At 38.5% G+C, this 18,444-nt stretch overlaps 1 protein-coding gene and 1 long non-coding RNA gene across 2 annotated transcripts in view; one reads left to right on the forward strand and one right to left on the reverse strand.

Annotated features, from left to right (window-relative positions):
* Positions 1-5,536: 5,536 nt before the first annotated feature.
* The window catches only part of FARP1 (FERM, ARH/RhoGEF and pleckstrin domain protein 1), a 310,831-nt gene continuing 297,923 nt past the window's right edge, over positions 5,537-18,444 (forward strand). The window contains 1 exon segment of the mRNA XM_028526270.2: positions 5,537-5,761. Within this exon segment, the coding sequence (XP_028382071.1) occupies positions 5,591-5,761 (171 nt within the window). The 5' untranslated portion in view covers positions 5,537-5,590.
* Positions 10,914-13,059, reverse strand: LOC118497372. Its single transcript, XR_004899894.1, has 2 exons — positions 11,279-13,059; positions 10,914-11,243 (listed from the first exon to the last, which is right to left on the reverse strand). It is a non-coding gene; the product is annotated as an uncharacterized LOC118497372 (long non-coding RNA).

Consider the following 18,444-nt stretch of genomic DNA (forward strand, 5'->3'; position numbering starts at 1 on the left):
TTCTCATTCAAGTCCAACTTTAGTGCTTCTGGAGATTTCCCACCACAATGCATCCAGTGAAGCTCTCAATGCTAATCTGTGTATCTGTTCCCCTTATTCCCAGAAAGCTATTGCTGGGTTTGTTGCTAAGAATATTCTACTAATTGGGGAGTATGGCTCTGCAGGCATGGACAGCCTCTTAAAGCATTTTCCTCTTCTTTGTCTGACTTCCAGTGCAGTTTGGGCACCTCTTTGTCACATTTTGTGGTTCTAGATTGCAAATGTCTTTGTCTAGATTCCTCAGTGATAGAGTTGCATTTGTGTGTGTGCTTTTGGGTGACTTTCAAGAGGAAATCTTTAAGCCAGGACACTATGACAAGACAACTCTAGTTTTTTATCTTTTCTCTGCCAGTGAAAAATATTATTACTTTTGTTGTAGCTACTATTTCCTTTTAACTGACTTTTCACATAGATCTAAAGAATAAAGTAGTTTCACAAATAGTTTTTTTATTTTTGGTCTGGAATGATCATGTTAGTACAATGTATCACAAGAAAAATACTAATTTCCTTTTCTCTGACTCTTGCTTAAGGCAATCAGAAGTCAGAGGAAGTTATGGAGGTAAAAATCAGAATAGAGCATGCTTGATATTTATAAGCAGGAAGGTTTTAGATTTGTTAGACTTCTGGTTATCAACTCAGTAGTTTTGATATCAAGCATCCATTATGGTTACTCACTTATGACTTTGCCAGTGTTCCTCAGATATTTCCTTGACATTCTCGGAATGCTCAATTGAGAACTCTTGGCTGGATTTATATTTGAATTAAACAATACTTTCCATGTACAGCAACAGTCTGCATACATGTATGAAAGCAAAAGAAAGTGTGATATACTTTGTTTAAACATTAATATCCAGAAGTAGAAATAATATAGGCATGAATGAAGTCATTCAAAGACTAAAGAAAAAGTAAGTTAAAGTAGCAAGTATCTATGAATCACCAAATCAATTTAATTTTGAAGGTGCTAAAAATAACAATATTCATCTGGAGACCTTAGACCAGAGGGAGAGACAGGATTTAGTTTAGGGGATTAGGGGCCTTGCTCTTTGTTTGGGTAGAACAAGTAGAAAATACATTTGTGGGGAGGGGCCCTAACACCTTTGAGATGGGGTGACATGGGAGAATAGACCCTTCCATCAGCTCCCTGGATGGGTGTCAGAGCCACAGCCAGACTCATGTTTCCCTGACTCAGAGCAGTGGTAAGCAAAGTGTCCAGGTCCAGCATCAGTGTTCAAGGGCAGGACCCATTCATTCTGATGGTATGCAGGGCAGAGAAGGCAGGTTCAGAGGTGGGATGCTTGGAGAGGAAAGGAGAGGTGAACACCAAAGTAGGGAAGAGAGCAAAGAAGACAACTGGGAATGGGGGGAGGGAGGCATCTGGACTGACATCATAGTTTTCTCTAGAAGTTGCATCTATTGGGTTTGCCAAAAAGTCTGTTTATTTTTTTCTGTAAAATAAAAGACATTTTTTATTTTCAGCAATGATGTTTTCGATTTGAATTATTTTGAGTATGTCGGCTATCTCCCATGTGGTATAACACTGATTGCTCTCTCAATTAATGTCTTGATTTGATCACTATCAACTTCAACTGGTCTGCCAACCATGGAGCATCATCCAACGAGAAATCTCCAGCACAAAACTTCACAAACCACTTTCGACATGTCCAGTCACAGCACCTACTCCATACACATCACAAATCTTTTTTTTTTTTGCATTTCAGTTGCGTTTTTACCTTTCTTGAAATAATAAAGCATAATATGCCAAAAATGTTGCATATTTTCTCCCATCTTCAATATTAAAATGGCTGCACAAAAATTCACCAATTTTGATTTTTTAAAATGCATGCTGATATGATAGTTGTCACAATACATTCTAACAAAGTTGTTTCAAATGAAGTTAAAGGCAACTAAGGACTATTAGAGCCAACTTATGGAAAAAAAACAAACAAACTTTTTAGCCAACCCAATATTTTTAACCATGAGACAATGAACAGAAAACATATAGGGAAGTGATTTCTGGGGATCCAGCTGGTTTGTGAAGATTATTTTAAACACAACTGATTTTATAATTAACTAAATGTTTAACATCTAGATTTGATTCATTGACTAAGTATTAATGATCTCTTTTTCACTTGGTGTAAGGCACTATGCTAAGCTTTATAGATGAACAAGGTCTATTCCTGTCTCTTAAGACTAATGGAGGAATTAAGCAAAGCACAGATCACACAACCAAACTGACTAGAATTAGGTTCTTTAAAAAACCTTAATTGGGGCAGAAATTAGAAAGGTGCTTCTATAACAGACCTGTGAAATTACAAATGGGTATTCAAAAAAGATAGAGCAATTCTCAGAAAGGCTGGTCCTTTACTAGAAATGTCTTGTTATAGTACAATCCTTTAAAATCCAATTTTAAAGAATTGCATAAGAGTGAACAATAATCTCTTATAGGCTAGTGTGGAAGGTTGGTGGGGAAAGTATTGGGAGTTATAAGTAAATACTGTTTCCTATGTGGTGATCAGACCCTTTTCCTGCCCTATCAAAGGACATGTCATTTTACTATAGGGTGGTTTGAGGTGACTCCATTGCTTTTGATCTGCTACTTCATAGATAGCCCTCTGTGTCATGGTAAGGTCAGAGGTTTTGCTGAGAGGAAGGAAATGTTTTCCATATGGAATTTTTGGGGGGAACTTCTGGAATCTGACTCTTAAGGAAAAGGATGAACATGAGTTGGGCAAGAAGAACCTACAAAATAAGATTTCGAACTGGATAGTTTTTCCTGAAGAAAAGAGCTGAAGGGGGACTCGTTTTCAAATGTGCAGGTAATACACAGCCCCCTTAGTTCTGTCCCTCAGACCACAGGTGACCCCTTGATGCCCCTTCCATGGCTTTCTTTGTCACTAAGTGTCCCTGTGTCATTCTTCCCATGCCTTTTTCCCATCTTCTCCATTGCCTTGTATGAGTTTGCTAGGGCTGCCATAACAGAGTGGCATAGACAAGTACTTTGTCTTCAGAGAAATTTAGTTTCTCACAGTTCTGGAGGCTAGAAGTCTCAGATCCATTGTCAGCAAAGTTGGTTTCTCCTGAGGCCTTTCTCCTTGGCTTGCACATGGTTGCCTTCTTGCTGGGTCCTTACATTGTCTTTCCTCTGTGTTCTCATATCCCTGGTGTCTCTCTGTACAAAATTCCTTTTCTTAAAAGGACAGGGGTGGTATATTGGATTACCACCCATCTTAATGGCTTTATTTTAACTTAATCACAGCTTTTAATTTCCGCAAATATGGTCACATTCTGATATTACTGGGGGTTAGGGCTTCAGCATAATTTGGGGGTTCAGCAAATAACAGACTTCATGACTGGGCATGTTTGTTATTTTTACTCTGGTTCTGTGTCCCTGACTTTTCTTCACTTTCATCTTGGCTTTCACTTATACCTTGAGATGGATTCTGAAACTATAGTTCACATCCAGCTCCACCTTCCTGGCAGCTTACTATATGTCCTTTTATAACCCTGAAAAGTATCTCCAATCAAACGCACACCTCCCCCTCCTACTTCCTCTTCTCTGCCCTCATTTAAAATTTTCTGATCATTATTATACTTTTATCTCCTGTCAGTAGCTAACCAATTACTACATCAGGTTAATTTTTTTTCACAGAAGTGGGTTTTATACAGTCATCTTTTCATTTCTTCGCTGCTGTCCAGGTTATCCCCTGAAGCACAAATTGTTGCAATAGCTTTGTAACTAAATGCTCCCAACTCTTGCCATCCCATCTCTCTGTTTGCACTCCCTATTATATATTATTTTGAAGATTCATTTTTCAAAAGTCCTATTTTGTCTCATTCTTACCCCAGTGGCTCTCTACCACTGACAATGTAAAGACCATATTTCTCAATGGGCATTTGAGGTTCTTTATCATCTGATTCTAAATTATTTTCTAAATGTATTTTTAACTCTGTCATTAATTCTCACTCTTCTTCCTTTATGGAATCTAATATCTGTCCCATAGCTTTGTTGGTGCTGTTGGCATTCTGGCATGCCTTCTCCTTGTGTGTTTCTCTCTTCTTTCAAGTATCACCTGACGTGTGAGACTAAATTGAATTGAATCCCTACCATCTCCATGATGGAAGCCCCCTGCCAAAAACAAAAACAAAACCCACTTCATCTCACATTGAAATCTCATTTCTTTGTGCTCTTGTCACATTTATGATATTGGCCATAGTATAAATGTTCTGGCTGATTGATCTAGTCATCAAGCAGCCATTAATGAATTCCACTCTGTGCTGGGCATTGTGCCTAGGTAGATGCTGAAGTCCTAAGAACATTCAAAATTTGGTTTCTGCTTTAGGGTTATCATGATGTCCTGGCAAACGTAGATAGAACTTACCACTGTGCTGAGGCTTGCCAGGGTAATGAGCAAGAGTGACAGCAACACCTGAGCTCTGCTCTGCTGTCAGGGATGAGACATTTTAACTGAATTTTAAAGCCAAGGTAGAAGCTTCAGGTGGAGAATGAGTATAAAGCATTTATACAGAGAGAGCTACACACGCAAAGACCTGGAGAAAGAGGCAATAACAGAGTGGGAAGTGGGTTTATGGAATGAAAGAAGAGTAGACAATTTGGAAAGATTATTGTGTTTTGTTTTGGGGAAAACAATTTTTAAAAGATTTTATTTATTTATTTTTAGATTGAGGGGAAGGGAGAGAGAAAGAGAGAAACATTGATATGAGAGAGAAATAATGATCCATTTCCTCTTGTATGTGTTGACTAGTGACTTAGCCCACGACCCAGGCATGTGTCCTGACTGGCAATCGAAAGGGCAACCTTTCACATTTCAGGATAACATCCAACCAACTGAGCCACACTAGTTGGTGCAGAAAAATAACTCTTGATACAATGATATGTACTTGGGAAAGGATTACAACTTTGGATGGTAGCAAAGAAATTAATTAGGTAATTGCCATGGAAACAAACAAAAGAAATCAAAAGATCCTACATTATTTAACCTGTGTTTATGTGAGTGTACATTTAGTTTCCTCAACCAGGTTATAAACTCAGGAGCCACCATGTATATTATCTATTATCTTTATAATACTTATATTATTTAGTATGTTACTGTGTCCATAAGAAGTAATTAATGGATGCTAATGATATGGCTTAGGTACCATTAATCATCTTCCCACCAGACTCAAAATGTGTAAAAAGTAGTGCCTGGCTCATTGTAGAGACCGAATATTTTGAATACAACTGACTCTATGGTATGAATAATGAAGAGCTGACTGTAAAATGAGGAAAGAATAAAATATGTAAAAATATGTAAAAGAATAAAATATGCACCATTATTTGAAGGGGATGTTGTTGGTAAATGGACCAAAGTCTCACCCTGTGTGGTTCCTAAACAGACAATGGAGAGCCTGGTGTGATTTGGGGAAATTCCTAAAACGAAGGGCAGAAGATGATAAGTGTTACTTAAGTGGTTTAAATAAATGAATCTTCTTCTGATTGATGTATTTCTCTTTGTTTCTGCTTCCTACAGATATTACATAATCCATTTTCATCATGGGAGAAATAGAGCAGAGGCCAACTCCAGGATCACGACTGGGGACCACAGAAAATTCGGGGATCAGTACCTTGGAACATGGACAGAAGCTGCCCCCACCACCTTCTGGAAAACTCATGTCCATCAAAATTCAGATGCTGGATGACACCCAGGAGGCATTTGAAGTTCCAGTAAGTTGGGGGTATATCTGTTAATTCTAATGTGTGGGCAGCCTTCTGCATGGGGAGGTTCATCTCATTCCTAAGTTTCAGTAACACAAGGTGTCAGGAAGAAGATCTGTGTATTCTGCACCACTCTACCCAGTTCCCCAACTTGCTCCTCTGACCTCTCTAGTTCTGAACTGTCTCAGCCTATATAGTGGTATCAGTGGGTACCTCACTTGAATTTTCCTGACGTTCCATATATGAATATTCAGAGTCTGGCAGAAGTAAGGCCTGCTTGAGTGTGGTTGGTAGGGTAATAATAGTGAAATCATTTATAGTTTTAATTTGAACATTTCACCTAAAATGTCATATGGTGTACTTGACTATGATATTGTTATGTTACAGAATTACATGCTTATGATTTTTGTAATAAAAACGGGGCGTATTTTGTGCCAAACCCTATATATGTGTATGTATGTGCATATATATTATATATATTTGTATTCGAGAGAATTGTGGTCTTGTGACTGGATCTCAGTTTAATTTGCTTTTTACAGATAGTTTTTCTCTCTGTGTGCCTGTGTGCATGCACCATTTCTGTAAAGTATTGGCAAGAAAAATCCTGAGAAGACCATGGAAGACCTGTATGGATGTTCTCATATCAGAAGAGAAGTTGATGACTATGTCTGTGGGGAGCAGAGTATTAAAAAAATGCTGATCCAAGGCGGTAGTGTGGCAGCTCTAGAGTGGAAGAGGCTCACTGTCCCAGGGATGGAGCAAAGGAGTGTCTGGGAGCTGGGCAGTGAAGAAGGACCTGCCAGCCTCAGCTTCTTCTATCTGTTGGAGCTCCATGCCCCCATGTTTCTGCTGTTTACCTCAGAGTACCTGCCTCATCATCCGCTGCCCTCCCTCATCTTTCTTCACAGCCTCCTTCATAAACAGAATTCCTGCTAGAGGTTAGGGTACCACAGTCAGTTATGTACAGATGGAGGATTTCTTTTTCCCAAGGCAGGGAGGGTCAGATGTGTGTATCCAGCTCTCCAGAACTTTGACTGTACTTTCCTCAAGAATCATTATTCCTTAAATGGATCAGAGTCCATAGAATTCTTAGTACACTTGGGCTTTCATTTTCTGTGTTCTGACTTGGATACTAAGCACTATATCTAACATTGTTTGGGGAGGAATAAAATAACTCTTGAATTATAACAGCCAACTTATGAACAAACTTTGATTCCGTTGACTAGAGCAACTGAAATTTAAGTTGGTCTTGTCATTATGTAATCATTTAAGTGATATGATTTACTGAATATATTCATTTCAAAGAATATTATCGAGAGAGTGTGAATTATCATTGTCTCAGGAAAAGATAAACCTCAGAATAGCTATGTGTAAAAACCACCAATTTATTGCATATCACAAACAACCTTTGTGTATTTCTAATTTTCTTATTTTAGAATTCATATCTCTTAAGGCCTTGGAAACATCTTTGTATTTTGGTGAACAACACTTGCTGATCTGCTGAAATTGTAAAAATAAATTGAGGAGTGCACCTGCCAGCTTGTCTAGAATTAGGTCTTTTAGAACCTGTAGCCTGTCTCCTCTTAGCCCCAGGCAGTTTTTTCTCTGCATTGCTGGACCGGTTTGGTGAGGTATTTAATTTCATTGTTTCAGAATTTCCTATTTGGTATTGCTGAGGACTTCTGAGCCCAAGTCTCTTTTCTAGCAACAAATTCTATTAAATGGTGTTTCTGTATGTGGTTTGAGCTGGAGAGCTATCAAATGCTGCTGTTGTGTGCATGAGCTATAGGAAGCATTGTACTATATTCTGTTGCAGTTCTTCAGTTTCCCTAAACCAAGGAATGTCAAGACTCTGTTCTTAGCTACTATTTAGGAACTATATAGGAGCTCCCTGCCTAAGAAATAGGAATAGAAATATGTTTTTATCTTTTTAATTTGTATTACTTGACAATTTCTGATGTCTGTGCTTTGTATTTGTAACTCCTCTGCCTGGAGGGAACCTTTCACCTCCCTCCCCCATAAACTCATATGCACCCTTAAAGGCCCTATCAGTTATATCCAGATGCTAACTTCTTGAGGCAGTGGCTGAGGCTCTTTCTTCCCTCAATCAGACCTGTTTGCTCATATACTCATTAGGGTGGAGCTTGACTGCTGGGTTCAAATCCCAGCTTCTTTTACTAACTTATGATCACCCTGAATAAGGTATTTAACCTTTTTATATCTCAATTTTTCACCTTTAAAATGAGGCTAATAATAAATCCTATTCCATTTTCTTTTTTTAAAATATATTTTATTGATTATGCTGTTACAATTGTCCCATTTTTTTCTCCCCTTTATTCCCCTCTGCCCTGTAGCCTCCTCTTCATACCATCATTCCCCCACCTTAGTTCATGTCCATGGGTCATACATGTAAGTTCTTTGGCTTCTCCATTTCCCACACTATTCTTCACTTCCCCCTGTCTATTTTGTACCTACCCTTTATGCTTCTTATTCCCTGTGCCTTTCCCCCCATTCTCCCCTGCCCCCTCCCCACTGATAACCCTCCATGTGATCTCCATTTATGTGATTCTGTTCCTTTTCTAGTTGTTTGCTTAGTTCATTTTTGTCTTTCTTTTTTTAGGTTTGGTTGTTGATAGCTGTGAGTTTGTTGTCATTTTACTGTTCATAGCTTTGATCTTCTTTTTCTTAGATAAGTCCCTTTAACATTTCGTATAATAAGGGCTTGGTGATGATGAACTCCTTGAACTTGACCTTATCTGGGAAGCACTTTATCTGCCCTTCCATTCCAAATGATACCTTTGCTGGATAGAGTAATCTTGGATGTAGGTCCTTGCCTTTCATGACTTTGAATACTTTTTTCCAGCCCCTTCTTGACTGTAAGGTTTCTTTTGAGAAATCAGCTGCCAGTCTTATGGGAACTACTTTGTAGGTAACGGTCTCCTTTTCTCTTGCTGCTTTTAAGATTCTCTCCTTATCTTTAATCTTGGATAACATCATTATAATGTGACTTGGTATGTACTTCCTTGGGTCCAACATCTTTGGGACTCTCTGGGCTTCCTGGACTTCCTGGAAGTCTGTTTCCTTTGCCAGATTAGGGAAGTTTTCCTTCATTATATTTTCAAATAAGTTTTCCATTTCTTCCTCTTCCTCTTCTCATTCTGGCACTCCTATGATTCAGATGTTGGAATGTTCAAAGTTGTCCCAGAGGTTCCTTAGCCTAAACCCTACCACATTTTCTGAGAATGAAAAATAGTTGATACAGCTGAAGTGTTTGGAACAATTCTTGGCACATACAATGAGCATGACACAAGAATGATTAGTAGAATTGACGTCCATTTGCCATCCACTGTTGGCCTCTTGGCACAGGGGCCTTATCTCATCCCCAGCACCTAGCACAGCACCTTGGCATGTAGTAGGTTCTCATTAAGTGTTTGCTGACTGAATGTTGGACTGAGTTTATTTTTCAAGTAGAATTAATTGTTAGTGTTTCACATGCCTCATCCATTCATATTTCATTTTTATTTTTCTAGTTTGGTTAGAATGTTCTTTCTCAACCAATGGGCAACAGATGTTTTTATAATAGCTTGTAAAAAAGCAGATATCAGCATTTTTATTGACTAACCTGATTCTTAATTCCTACTTTGTGCTCTTTAAGAACTGAAGCAACCAGGTCTTCATGCAGCTGAAAGGCATCAGGCTGGCCATGGTGACACAGGATTGCAAAAGACCCAGCTCCCCATAACTGCTTTAAAACTTTGCTCCAAGCCCTGGCTGGTGTACCTCAGTGGATTGAGCATGGGTCTGTGAATCAAAGGATCACCCCAGTTCAATTCCCAGTCAGGGCACATGCCTGGGTTGTGGGCCAGGTCCCCAGCGTGGGGGTATGTGAAAGGCAACCACACATTGATGTTTCTCTCTCTCTCCTTTCCTTCTCCTCTCTCTAAAAATAAATAAATAAAATATATTAAAAAACCCTAAAGCACACAGCAGTATGCTATAATTAAAAACAAAAAAACAAAAACCAAAAACTTTGCTCCAGAACTATGCTGTGTAATTCATCAAGGCTAAGTGACTCTAGAAGTGCCCCCTTCCCACACGTGATCCCTTCTTCGATGGGTGCCCCAAGAGAATGAAGTCTCCTTGCTCACTCACATTTGCCACACAGATGTGCAGGACACACAGCCAGAACTCATTACAGTTTCCCTTTGGGAACATTGTTCTCTGAAACATTTTTTTCTCTTGGGGATTGAATTTCCTGGGTGGTGATGGTGTTTTTTTTTTTAATCACTTTAGTGTGGATATAGGCAAAATCATCTTTGTAAATGCAAATTCCCTAAACATTTCTGGCACAGATAATCAAACCATACTCTCCATGGTTGCCTCTATGGCAATTGGTATATAGCCTTTAAAAAATTATTTAAGAGTTTAACCTTTTGAAAGGCCTCAGCAGTGAGCATTAGACTTTTCTACTCTGTAGTTAGTTTTACCACTACCTTTGCTCTTGAACTTGGGCAATCTTTTTAGGCAGTTCCTATGCAGAGTTGAAAGTTCAAAAACAATACTTAGAGTAAATTCTTATATGGCGTTTTATCATCTTTATGTGGATAAAGCTGTGCAAATAAGCCTCACCCTGTGGTTTAGGATATATGTAGGTTACTCTTTGAACCAGAGGGTATAAAACCAACTGACTCTTGAGGATTTGAAAGGGTTAATTACATCCCTCCATTTCCCTGCGATTATCATCACCCCATAAGGTCCCTGAGAAGTTTTTATGTGTCCTGTCCTCATGACCCTGCTGGTAAACAAACATGATTCCTATTGACATTTTGAGGATGAAGCAGATGGTTTCCTTTCCAAGTGTTTATTCAGTTTGTGTGTTTTCACTAGCAAGGTCACTCTAGGAAGAGCCAAGAAGAACAGAGGAAGTGAAACCAAGCCATCTTTTGCTTCTCTTGAGCAGACCAAGTGAGAATGGTTGAGAAAGGTGCTCATGGGTGACAAGGAGACTCCTAGTTTTTGTTGAGGAGTGAGCAGGAGTGGCCTGGGTGCAGGTGTGTGGAAAGTGGTGCAGCTTTTATGAGGGTTGACCACAGACAGTATTAATTGCAGCAGAAAGACCTCAATGTAAACAGTGGTCATACCAGGAAACAATCATTTTGTGTTTTTTTTGTCATCATGTCTTGTCATCACTTTACTCAGATGCTTTATAGGTCCTAACTGCTTTAGGATAAACTATGGACTTCTGAGTTGGAGAGGCTGGGAGACACCAGTGATCCCTCAATGAGGGTCTATTATAGACCACTTAGCTTTTTAAGCTGCTTCCATTGTTATCTATACCATTTTCCTAGGTATGTTACCTTTTGCGTTAGCATCTCATGCCAGAAAATTCTTTTCTTTGTTTACGTGCTAATTTTTGGCCTCCCACAAGTAGAGTGTGAATTCTTTGGGGAGCAAGGCCTATTCTGTTCTTTTTTATCATTGGATTCTACACCTGACCTGTGCCTGGACCCAGCAGATAACTGACACCTGTGACCAACTGCTGTACATCTATGTTCAGTTGTTTAACTCTCACACATTATAAGACAAGGTTGGTGTTGTCTTCCTGTTGAGATGAGGGAACCCATGAGAGGACTTTTTAGTCACTTCCTCACGTTTGCACAGAGTTAAGATAGGACTGGGATTGGAAGTGACCGCAATCAGGGTGACCACAAAACTGTCTGCCTTCACTGCACTAAACAGCACCTTACAAGATCCATGGACTTCCACTGTCTCACCCCACTGGGTCTTTTCATATTTGCCTCCAATGGCTCCCAAGTGGGAGGTCACCCCATTCTTCCCTTTGTGCCGCTATGGATAATTTTCCATTCTAAATACCACTCATCCTCCACTTCTAACAAATTGATAAAATTCCCATCAACTGTCCAGGCTTCTACCCAAACCCGACTCTCACTGGGGGTCATTTTTTTCTTCTCACAGTACTTATTGTTTGTACCTCTAATTAGATTTTAAGTCATGGTCCCTAATCTTGCTTCTCTCCCTAATTAGTTCCTTTATATCCCTGCTGAGACTTTGTTTGCTCATCTGCAAAATGAGATGTTTGGTCCAGATGATATTTAAGGTTTCTTTTCTCCTTTCCATTTTTGTGAAAGTTGGGACCCTGTGCTGACTTCTTTGTTGATGAATTGTTTAACTCTTTGTGGCTGGATTTGTTAATTCCTCAGGCAGATGGTAAGCTAAAAGAAAGGATTTTTAATTAATGCCTCCCTCATCATCACCCTGTCTGTGTCCCTCCCCACCAGCCACCTTCCAAAGCCTGTTCAGACATAGCAGTTACAGTGTTCCTGGTAAGTGCTAAAAAGAATATGTGGTAAGGATAAATCAGCATGCTATGATTTATATATGAAATGCTACTTAAGGAGCATCAGGAAATGTCAGGATTTAAATTGTGTGTGTGTCTGTGTGGTGGGGGGTAATATTCATGAACCTCGCTGAACTAAATTGGACTGAACTATATGCCACTTGACAATGGGTGACAGAAGACTAAAAGAAATCAAATACATTCTAGAAGACACATTAGCAGTAGGAAATAAACAGGCTTTTTGAAAACAGAGAAACATCTAAAAAAATTTAAGAGAAGCAATTTGTTTGCATGTCATAATAAAAGAGACTTTGAAGGTTTTTTACTAGGTGCAAAATTGCCTGTGCTCTCTGGGAGACCTAATGAGGAATCTCATACTGTCAGCCCTTTAATGATGAAACGTTTATTTCATTTCCTTACCTTTTGAAATTAAACAGTCATTTAATTTCTTTAATTATTACTGAAAACTGGGCTTGACATCAGTTTAGAGCTTCTTCTTCTAAGGGTTTTGTGATTCCAGGAAACATCTTACATGATTGTAGAATTCTGATGCCAACTGTATAAGCTTTAGCTCAGAAAAAAAGGATGAGGGAGATCCAAGGTGGTGGAGGAGTTAAGTGGAAGCTATATTATCCTCTTGTCAGGACCAATATGGAATTACAGCTAAATTGTACAGAAATAATCCTGAATAACTAACTGAAACCTAGCTGGAGAGAAGCCTTATAACCACAGGTAGACAGAACAAAATATTTCACTACAACGAGACTGGTAAGGAATGCGGAAGAGGTGTAAGAGGTCTGGCTGGGCTCCCATGGGAGGCTGCTGAAGTTCCAGAGGAATACTACAGCAGCTGGAGGGTTCCCCTTGAGATGTATGGGGTCTAAACCCCAAGCTGAGCTCCCCAGCCTATAGGACCAGAACTGGGAAAGAAACCCGGATAACATCCAGCTGTGAAAAGGAGCAGAGATCCTGTCCATTGAGGAGAGGTGGCTAGACTTGGAGAGCCTCTTAAAGGGCCAACACTCAGAATTTCATTTGCTGCCACTTACACTGGGCTCCAGCAGAGGGAGGGCAGAGTGGGCTAGAGACACTTGTGGAGAGTCTGAGGTTGGTGGCTCTAGGGAGAGAACAGAAGGAACAGCCAACAAGATCACTGTGCTGTCATTCCCCATACTGTAAAGACCATCTTTCTCAGGCAGAACACTCCTCTCTGAATGGCATCAACCTGAGAAGAAGCAATAGCCCTGCCTGTAGGAATTACTCTGCCTTACCCTGTGGAGCTTACCCTGGACTGCTGATTATAGCCGGAGGCTATATACTGATTAGTTTAACAACAGAGGTAGAATGCGGAGCTCCTTGAGACTTCAGGTGACACTCCCCTAGAGCCCAGTGCTGGTAAAAGCAGGTCTTGGTACACAGCCTGGTTCTTTCTGAACACAAACAAGCCCAGCAGAGGGAACCACACACTATGGATTGCTAATAGCTCCAAACAGTTGACCAGGACCAGTCATAAGCAGAATATGACAAAGGTATACACCACAGCCTTTGCAGATTTACCTAGTACATAGAAATACAAAAAAGTAGCCAAAATGGGAAGACAAACACACCCCAGATGAAAGAACAAGAATATTTTCAAGAAGAAGAACTAGATGAAATGGAGGCAAGCAATTAATCAGATAAGGAGTTTAGAGTAATGGTTAGAAGGATACTCAACAGCATGAAAAAAGACATGGAAATCATAAAAAATGATCAGTTAGCAATAAAGAATGCAATATCTGAGATAAATAATACACTGGAAGGAATAAACAGTAGGTTAGATGAAGTAGAAGATTGAAGCAGTGATTTGAAAGACAAGGGAGGAAAAAACACCCAGGCAGAGTAGCAAAAGAAAAAAGAATTTTAAAAAATGAGGAGAGCTTAAGAAACATATTGGACAACATGAAGTATAACAGTATTGCATCATTGCAGTACTAAAGGGAGAAGAGAGTAAGCAAGAGAATGAGAACCTATTTGAAGAAAGAAGGACCAAAAACTTCCCTAATCTGGTAAAGAAAAAGGACACACAAGTCCAGGAAGCTCAGAGAATCCCAAACAAGTTGGACTGAAACAGGCCTACACCAAGACACATCATACCAAAACAGTAGAATATATATACTTTTCAAGTGTACATGGTACTTTTTGTAGGATAAACCACATGTTAGGACACAAAACAAGTCTGAATAAATTTAAGAAGATTGAAATCATATCACACGTTTCTTCTGACCACAGTACTGTGAAACTAGAAATCAAACACAAAGACAACACTGAAAAACATGCAAAGACATGTAAGGTAAATAATATGGAATTAAACAATGAATGGGTCAACAACTAGATCAAGGAAAAAACCAAAACATACCTTGAAACAAATGAAAATGCGGACACAAAAATCCAAAATCTGTAGAACCCTGGGAAAACAATTCTTACGTTTTCAGTTTTTTTATTGTTGTTCAGGTACAGTTGTCTCCATTTTTCCCTCACCATTCTCCCCCACCCCAGCCATACCCACCTCCTACTCTCAATCCTACCCCCCTTTGCCTTTGTCCACAGGACCTTTATAAATGTACCTTCATGACCTTTCCCCTTCTATCCTCTGTTATACCCCTTCACTCTCCCCTCTAGTTACTGTTTGTTCTTTATTTCAGTGCCTCTGTTCTATTTTGCATGCTTTTTTGTTTTGTTGATTAGGTTTCACTTCTAGGTGAGATCATATGGTATTTGTCTTTCACCTCTTGGCTTATTTCACTTACCATAATTCTCTCCAGTTCCATCCATGCCAATGCACAGGGTAGTAGTTCCTCCTTTCTTTCTATTGCATAGTATTCCATTCAGTAATTATACCATAGTTTGTTCATCCATTCATTTACTGATGGGCACTTAGGTTGCTTCCAGCACTTGAGTATTATAAATTGTGTTGGTATGAACATTGAGGTGCAAGCGTTCTTTTGGTTAGATGTTTTCAGATTTGTCAGGTACATCCCAGCAGTGGGATTGCTGGGTCAAAAGGCAGTTCCATTTTTTTAGTTTTCTGAGGAAATTCCATACTGTAATCCACAGTGGCTGCACCAGTCTGCATTCCCACCAACAGTGTACTAGGGTTCCCTTTTCTCCACAACCTTGTCAGCACTTATTGTTGTTGATGTGTTCATATTAGCCATTCTGATTGGTGGGAGAAGATATCTCATTGTGGTTTTAATTTGCATCTGTCTGATGGCTAGTGACACTGAGCATGTTTTCATGTCTCTGTGCCCTCTATATGTCCTCCTTGGAGAAGTGCCTGTTTAGCTCCTTTGCTTATGTTTTCATTGGATTGTTTGTCTTCCTGGTGTGGAGTCATATGAGTTTTTTCATATTTTGGAGATCAAACTCTTGTTCAAGATATCATTTGCAAATATATGTTCCTACACAGTTGATTCCCTTTTCATTTTGCTGATGTGTTCTTTAGCCATGCACAAGATTTTTATTTTGATGTAGTCTCATTTGTTTATTCTTTCTTTTATGTCCCTTGCTCCAGGGGATTTATAAGTGAAAATATTGCTGTGTGGGATATCTGAGATTTTCCTGCCTATGTTCTTCTGTAGGACTTGTATGGTGTTGTAACTTACATTAGAGTCTTTTGTCCATCTTGAGTTTATTTTTGTGTATGGTATTAGTTGGTGGTTGAGTTTCATTTTTTTTGTATATAGCTGTCTAGATCTCCCAACACCATTTGTTGAAGAGGCTATTTTTACTCCATTTGATGTCTGCTCCCTTTGTAGAATATTAATTGACCATAGATACTTGGGTATATATCTGTGCTTTCTATTCTGTTCCATTGATCTATGTGTCTGTTCTTATGCCAGTACCATACTGTTTTGATGACAGTGGCCTTGTAATATAGTTTGACATTAGGTATTGTGATCCCTCCTACTTTGTTCTTTCTCAAAATTGCTGCAGGTATTCGGGGTCACTTATGGTTCCATATAAATTTTTTAAATGTTTGTTCTTTATCTGTGAAAAATGCCATTGATGTTTTAATAAGAATTGCATTGAATGTATAAATTGCTTTGGGTAGTATGGACATTTTGATGATGTTAATTTTTTCAGTACATGAATATGCTTCCATTTATTTGTGTCTTCCTTAATTTCTTTTTTCAGTTTGTGTAGTTTTTTGAGTCTTTTACCTCCTTGCTTAGGTTTACTTCTGGTTACTTTATTTTTCTTGTTGCTGTAGCCAGTGGGAGTTTTTTCCTGATTTCTGTTTTTGATTATTCATAGTTAGTGTACAAAAATCCCTTCCAATGTCTTAATGATGACTTTCTATCTCACTCCTTTGCCCAATTCACTTACTAGGTTGAATAGTTTTTGGTGGAGTCTGTAGGGTTTTCTATATATACTATCTTATCATCTATAAACAATGACAATTTTACTTCTTCCTTTCCAATTTGAATGCCTTTCATTTTTTTTCTTGTCTGACCACTATAGCTAGGACTTCCAATACTATGTTGAATACAAGTAGAAAAAGTGGATATCGTTGTCTTTTTCCTGATTTTAGTGGGGGAAGCTTTTAGTTTTTGCCTTTTGAGTATGATGTTGGCTGTAGGTTTTTCAGATATGACCTTTATTATGTTGAGGTATGCTTCCTCTACTCTTACTTTGCTGAGTGTTTTTATCCTAAATGGTTGCTGTACCTTATCAAATGCTTTTTCCTTATCTATTGATATAATCATGTGATTTTTGTCTTTCCTTTTGTTTATGTGCTGTATTACATTTTTTGACTTACAGATATTGTACAATCCTTGCATCCCTAGGATGAATCCCACTTGATCACAGTGTATGGCCTTTTTAATATATTGCTGGATGCAGTTTGCCCATATTTTGTTGAGGGTTTTATTATCTATGTTCATCAGCGATATTGGCCTGCAGATTTCTTTGTTGTGTCTTTATCTGGTTTTGGAATTAGGATGATGCTGGCCTCATAAAAAGTGTTTGGGAGTCTTCCCTCTTCTTTGAATTTTTTGAAATAGTCTGAGAAGGGTAGGGGTTAGCTCTTCCTTAAGTGATTAGTAAAATTTTGTGAAACCATCTGGTCCAGGGCTTCTGCGTGGTGGGAGTTTTTTTTTTTTTATTACTGCTTCAATTTCACCAGCTGTTATTCAGTCTATTCAAGCTTCCTGCTTCTTCTTCATTCAGTTTTGGAAGATTATAGCTTTTTAGAAATTTGTTCATTTCACCCAGGTTTTCATATATCTTGTTCATAGTAATTTCTTACAGTCCTTGGTGTTTCTCTATTACTTGTAATCTCTTTCATTTCTGATTATGTTTATTTGAGTCATCTTTTTTTCTTGATCAGGTCTGTGTAAAGGCTTTTCAATTTTATTTATCTTTTCAAAGAACCAGCTCCTGGATTCATTGATCCTTAGAATTATTCCTTTACTCTCTATGTAATTTAATTCTACTCTGATCTTGGTTATTTCCTCCCTTCTACTCGCTCTGGGCTTTGTTGTTTTTCCTCCAGTTCTTGTATATGTAGAGTTAGGTTGTTTATTTAAAATGTTTCTATCTTTTTTTAGGTAGGCCTGTATTGCTATGAATTTTCTTCTCAGCACTGCTTTCACTGTGTCCCATATGTTTTGGATTGTTGTGTGTTCATTTTCACTTGTTTCCAGAAACTTTTGATTTCTTTCTTGATCTCATTGTTAACCCATTCATTGTTTAATAGTGTGCAGTTGAGTCTCCATGAGTTTGAATGTTTTTCTTCTTTTACCTTGAGGCATTGCTTTCTAGTTTCAAGCTCTGTGGTCTGAGAAAATCCTTGATTTCAGTTTTCTTGAATTTGTTGAGGCTTGTTTTGTGTCCTGTCATGTGGTCTGTCCTTGAAAATGTCCCATCTATATTTTAAACAATGTGTATTTTGCTTCTTTAGGATAAAAAGTTCTGTATGTATTGGTTAAGTCCATTTGATCTAGTCCATAGTTCAGTTCCACAATATCCTTGTTGACATTTTGTTTACAAGATCAATGTATTGTTGATCATGGGGTGTTAAAATCACCTACTCTAATTGTGTTGCTGTCTATATCTTTCTTGATGTCCTCCAAGATTTTTATATATTTTGGTGCTCCTATGTTGTGTGCATATGTATAATATTTATGTCTTCGTGATGGATTCTTCCCTTGAATATTATGAAGTGTCCTTATGTGTTTCTTTTTATGGCCTTGTTTTGAAGTCTTTTTTGTCTGATATAAGTATTGCTACACCAGCTATTTTTGCTCTCCATTTGCTTGGAAATTTTTTTTCCAACCCTTCACTTTCAGTCTGT

Source organism: Phyllostomus discolor, chromosome 11, assembly GCF_004126475.2.
Source record: "Phyllostomus discolor isolate MPI-MPIP mPhyDis1 chromosome 11, mPhyDis1.pri.v3, whole genome shotgun sequence".
Taxonomy (NCBI): domain Eukaryota; kingdom Metazoa; phylum Chordata; class Mammalia; order Chiroptera; family Phyllostomidae; genus Phyllostomus; species Phyllostomus discolor.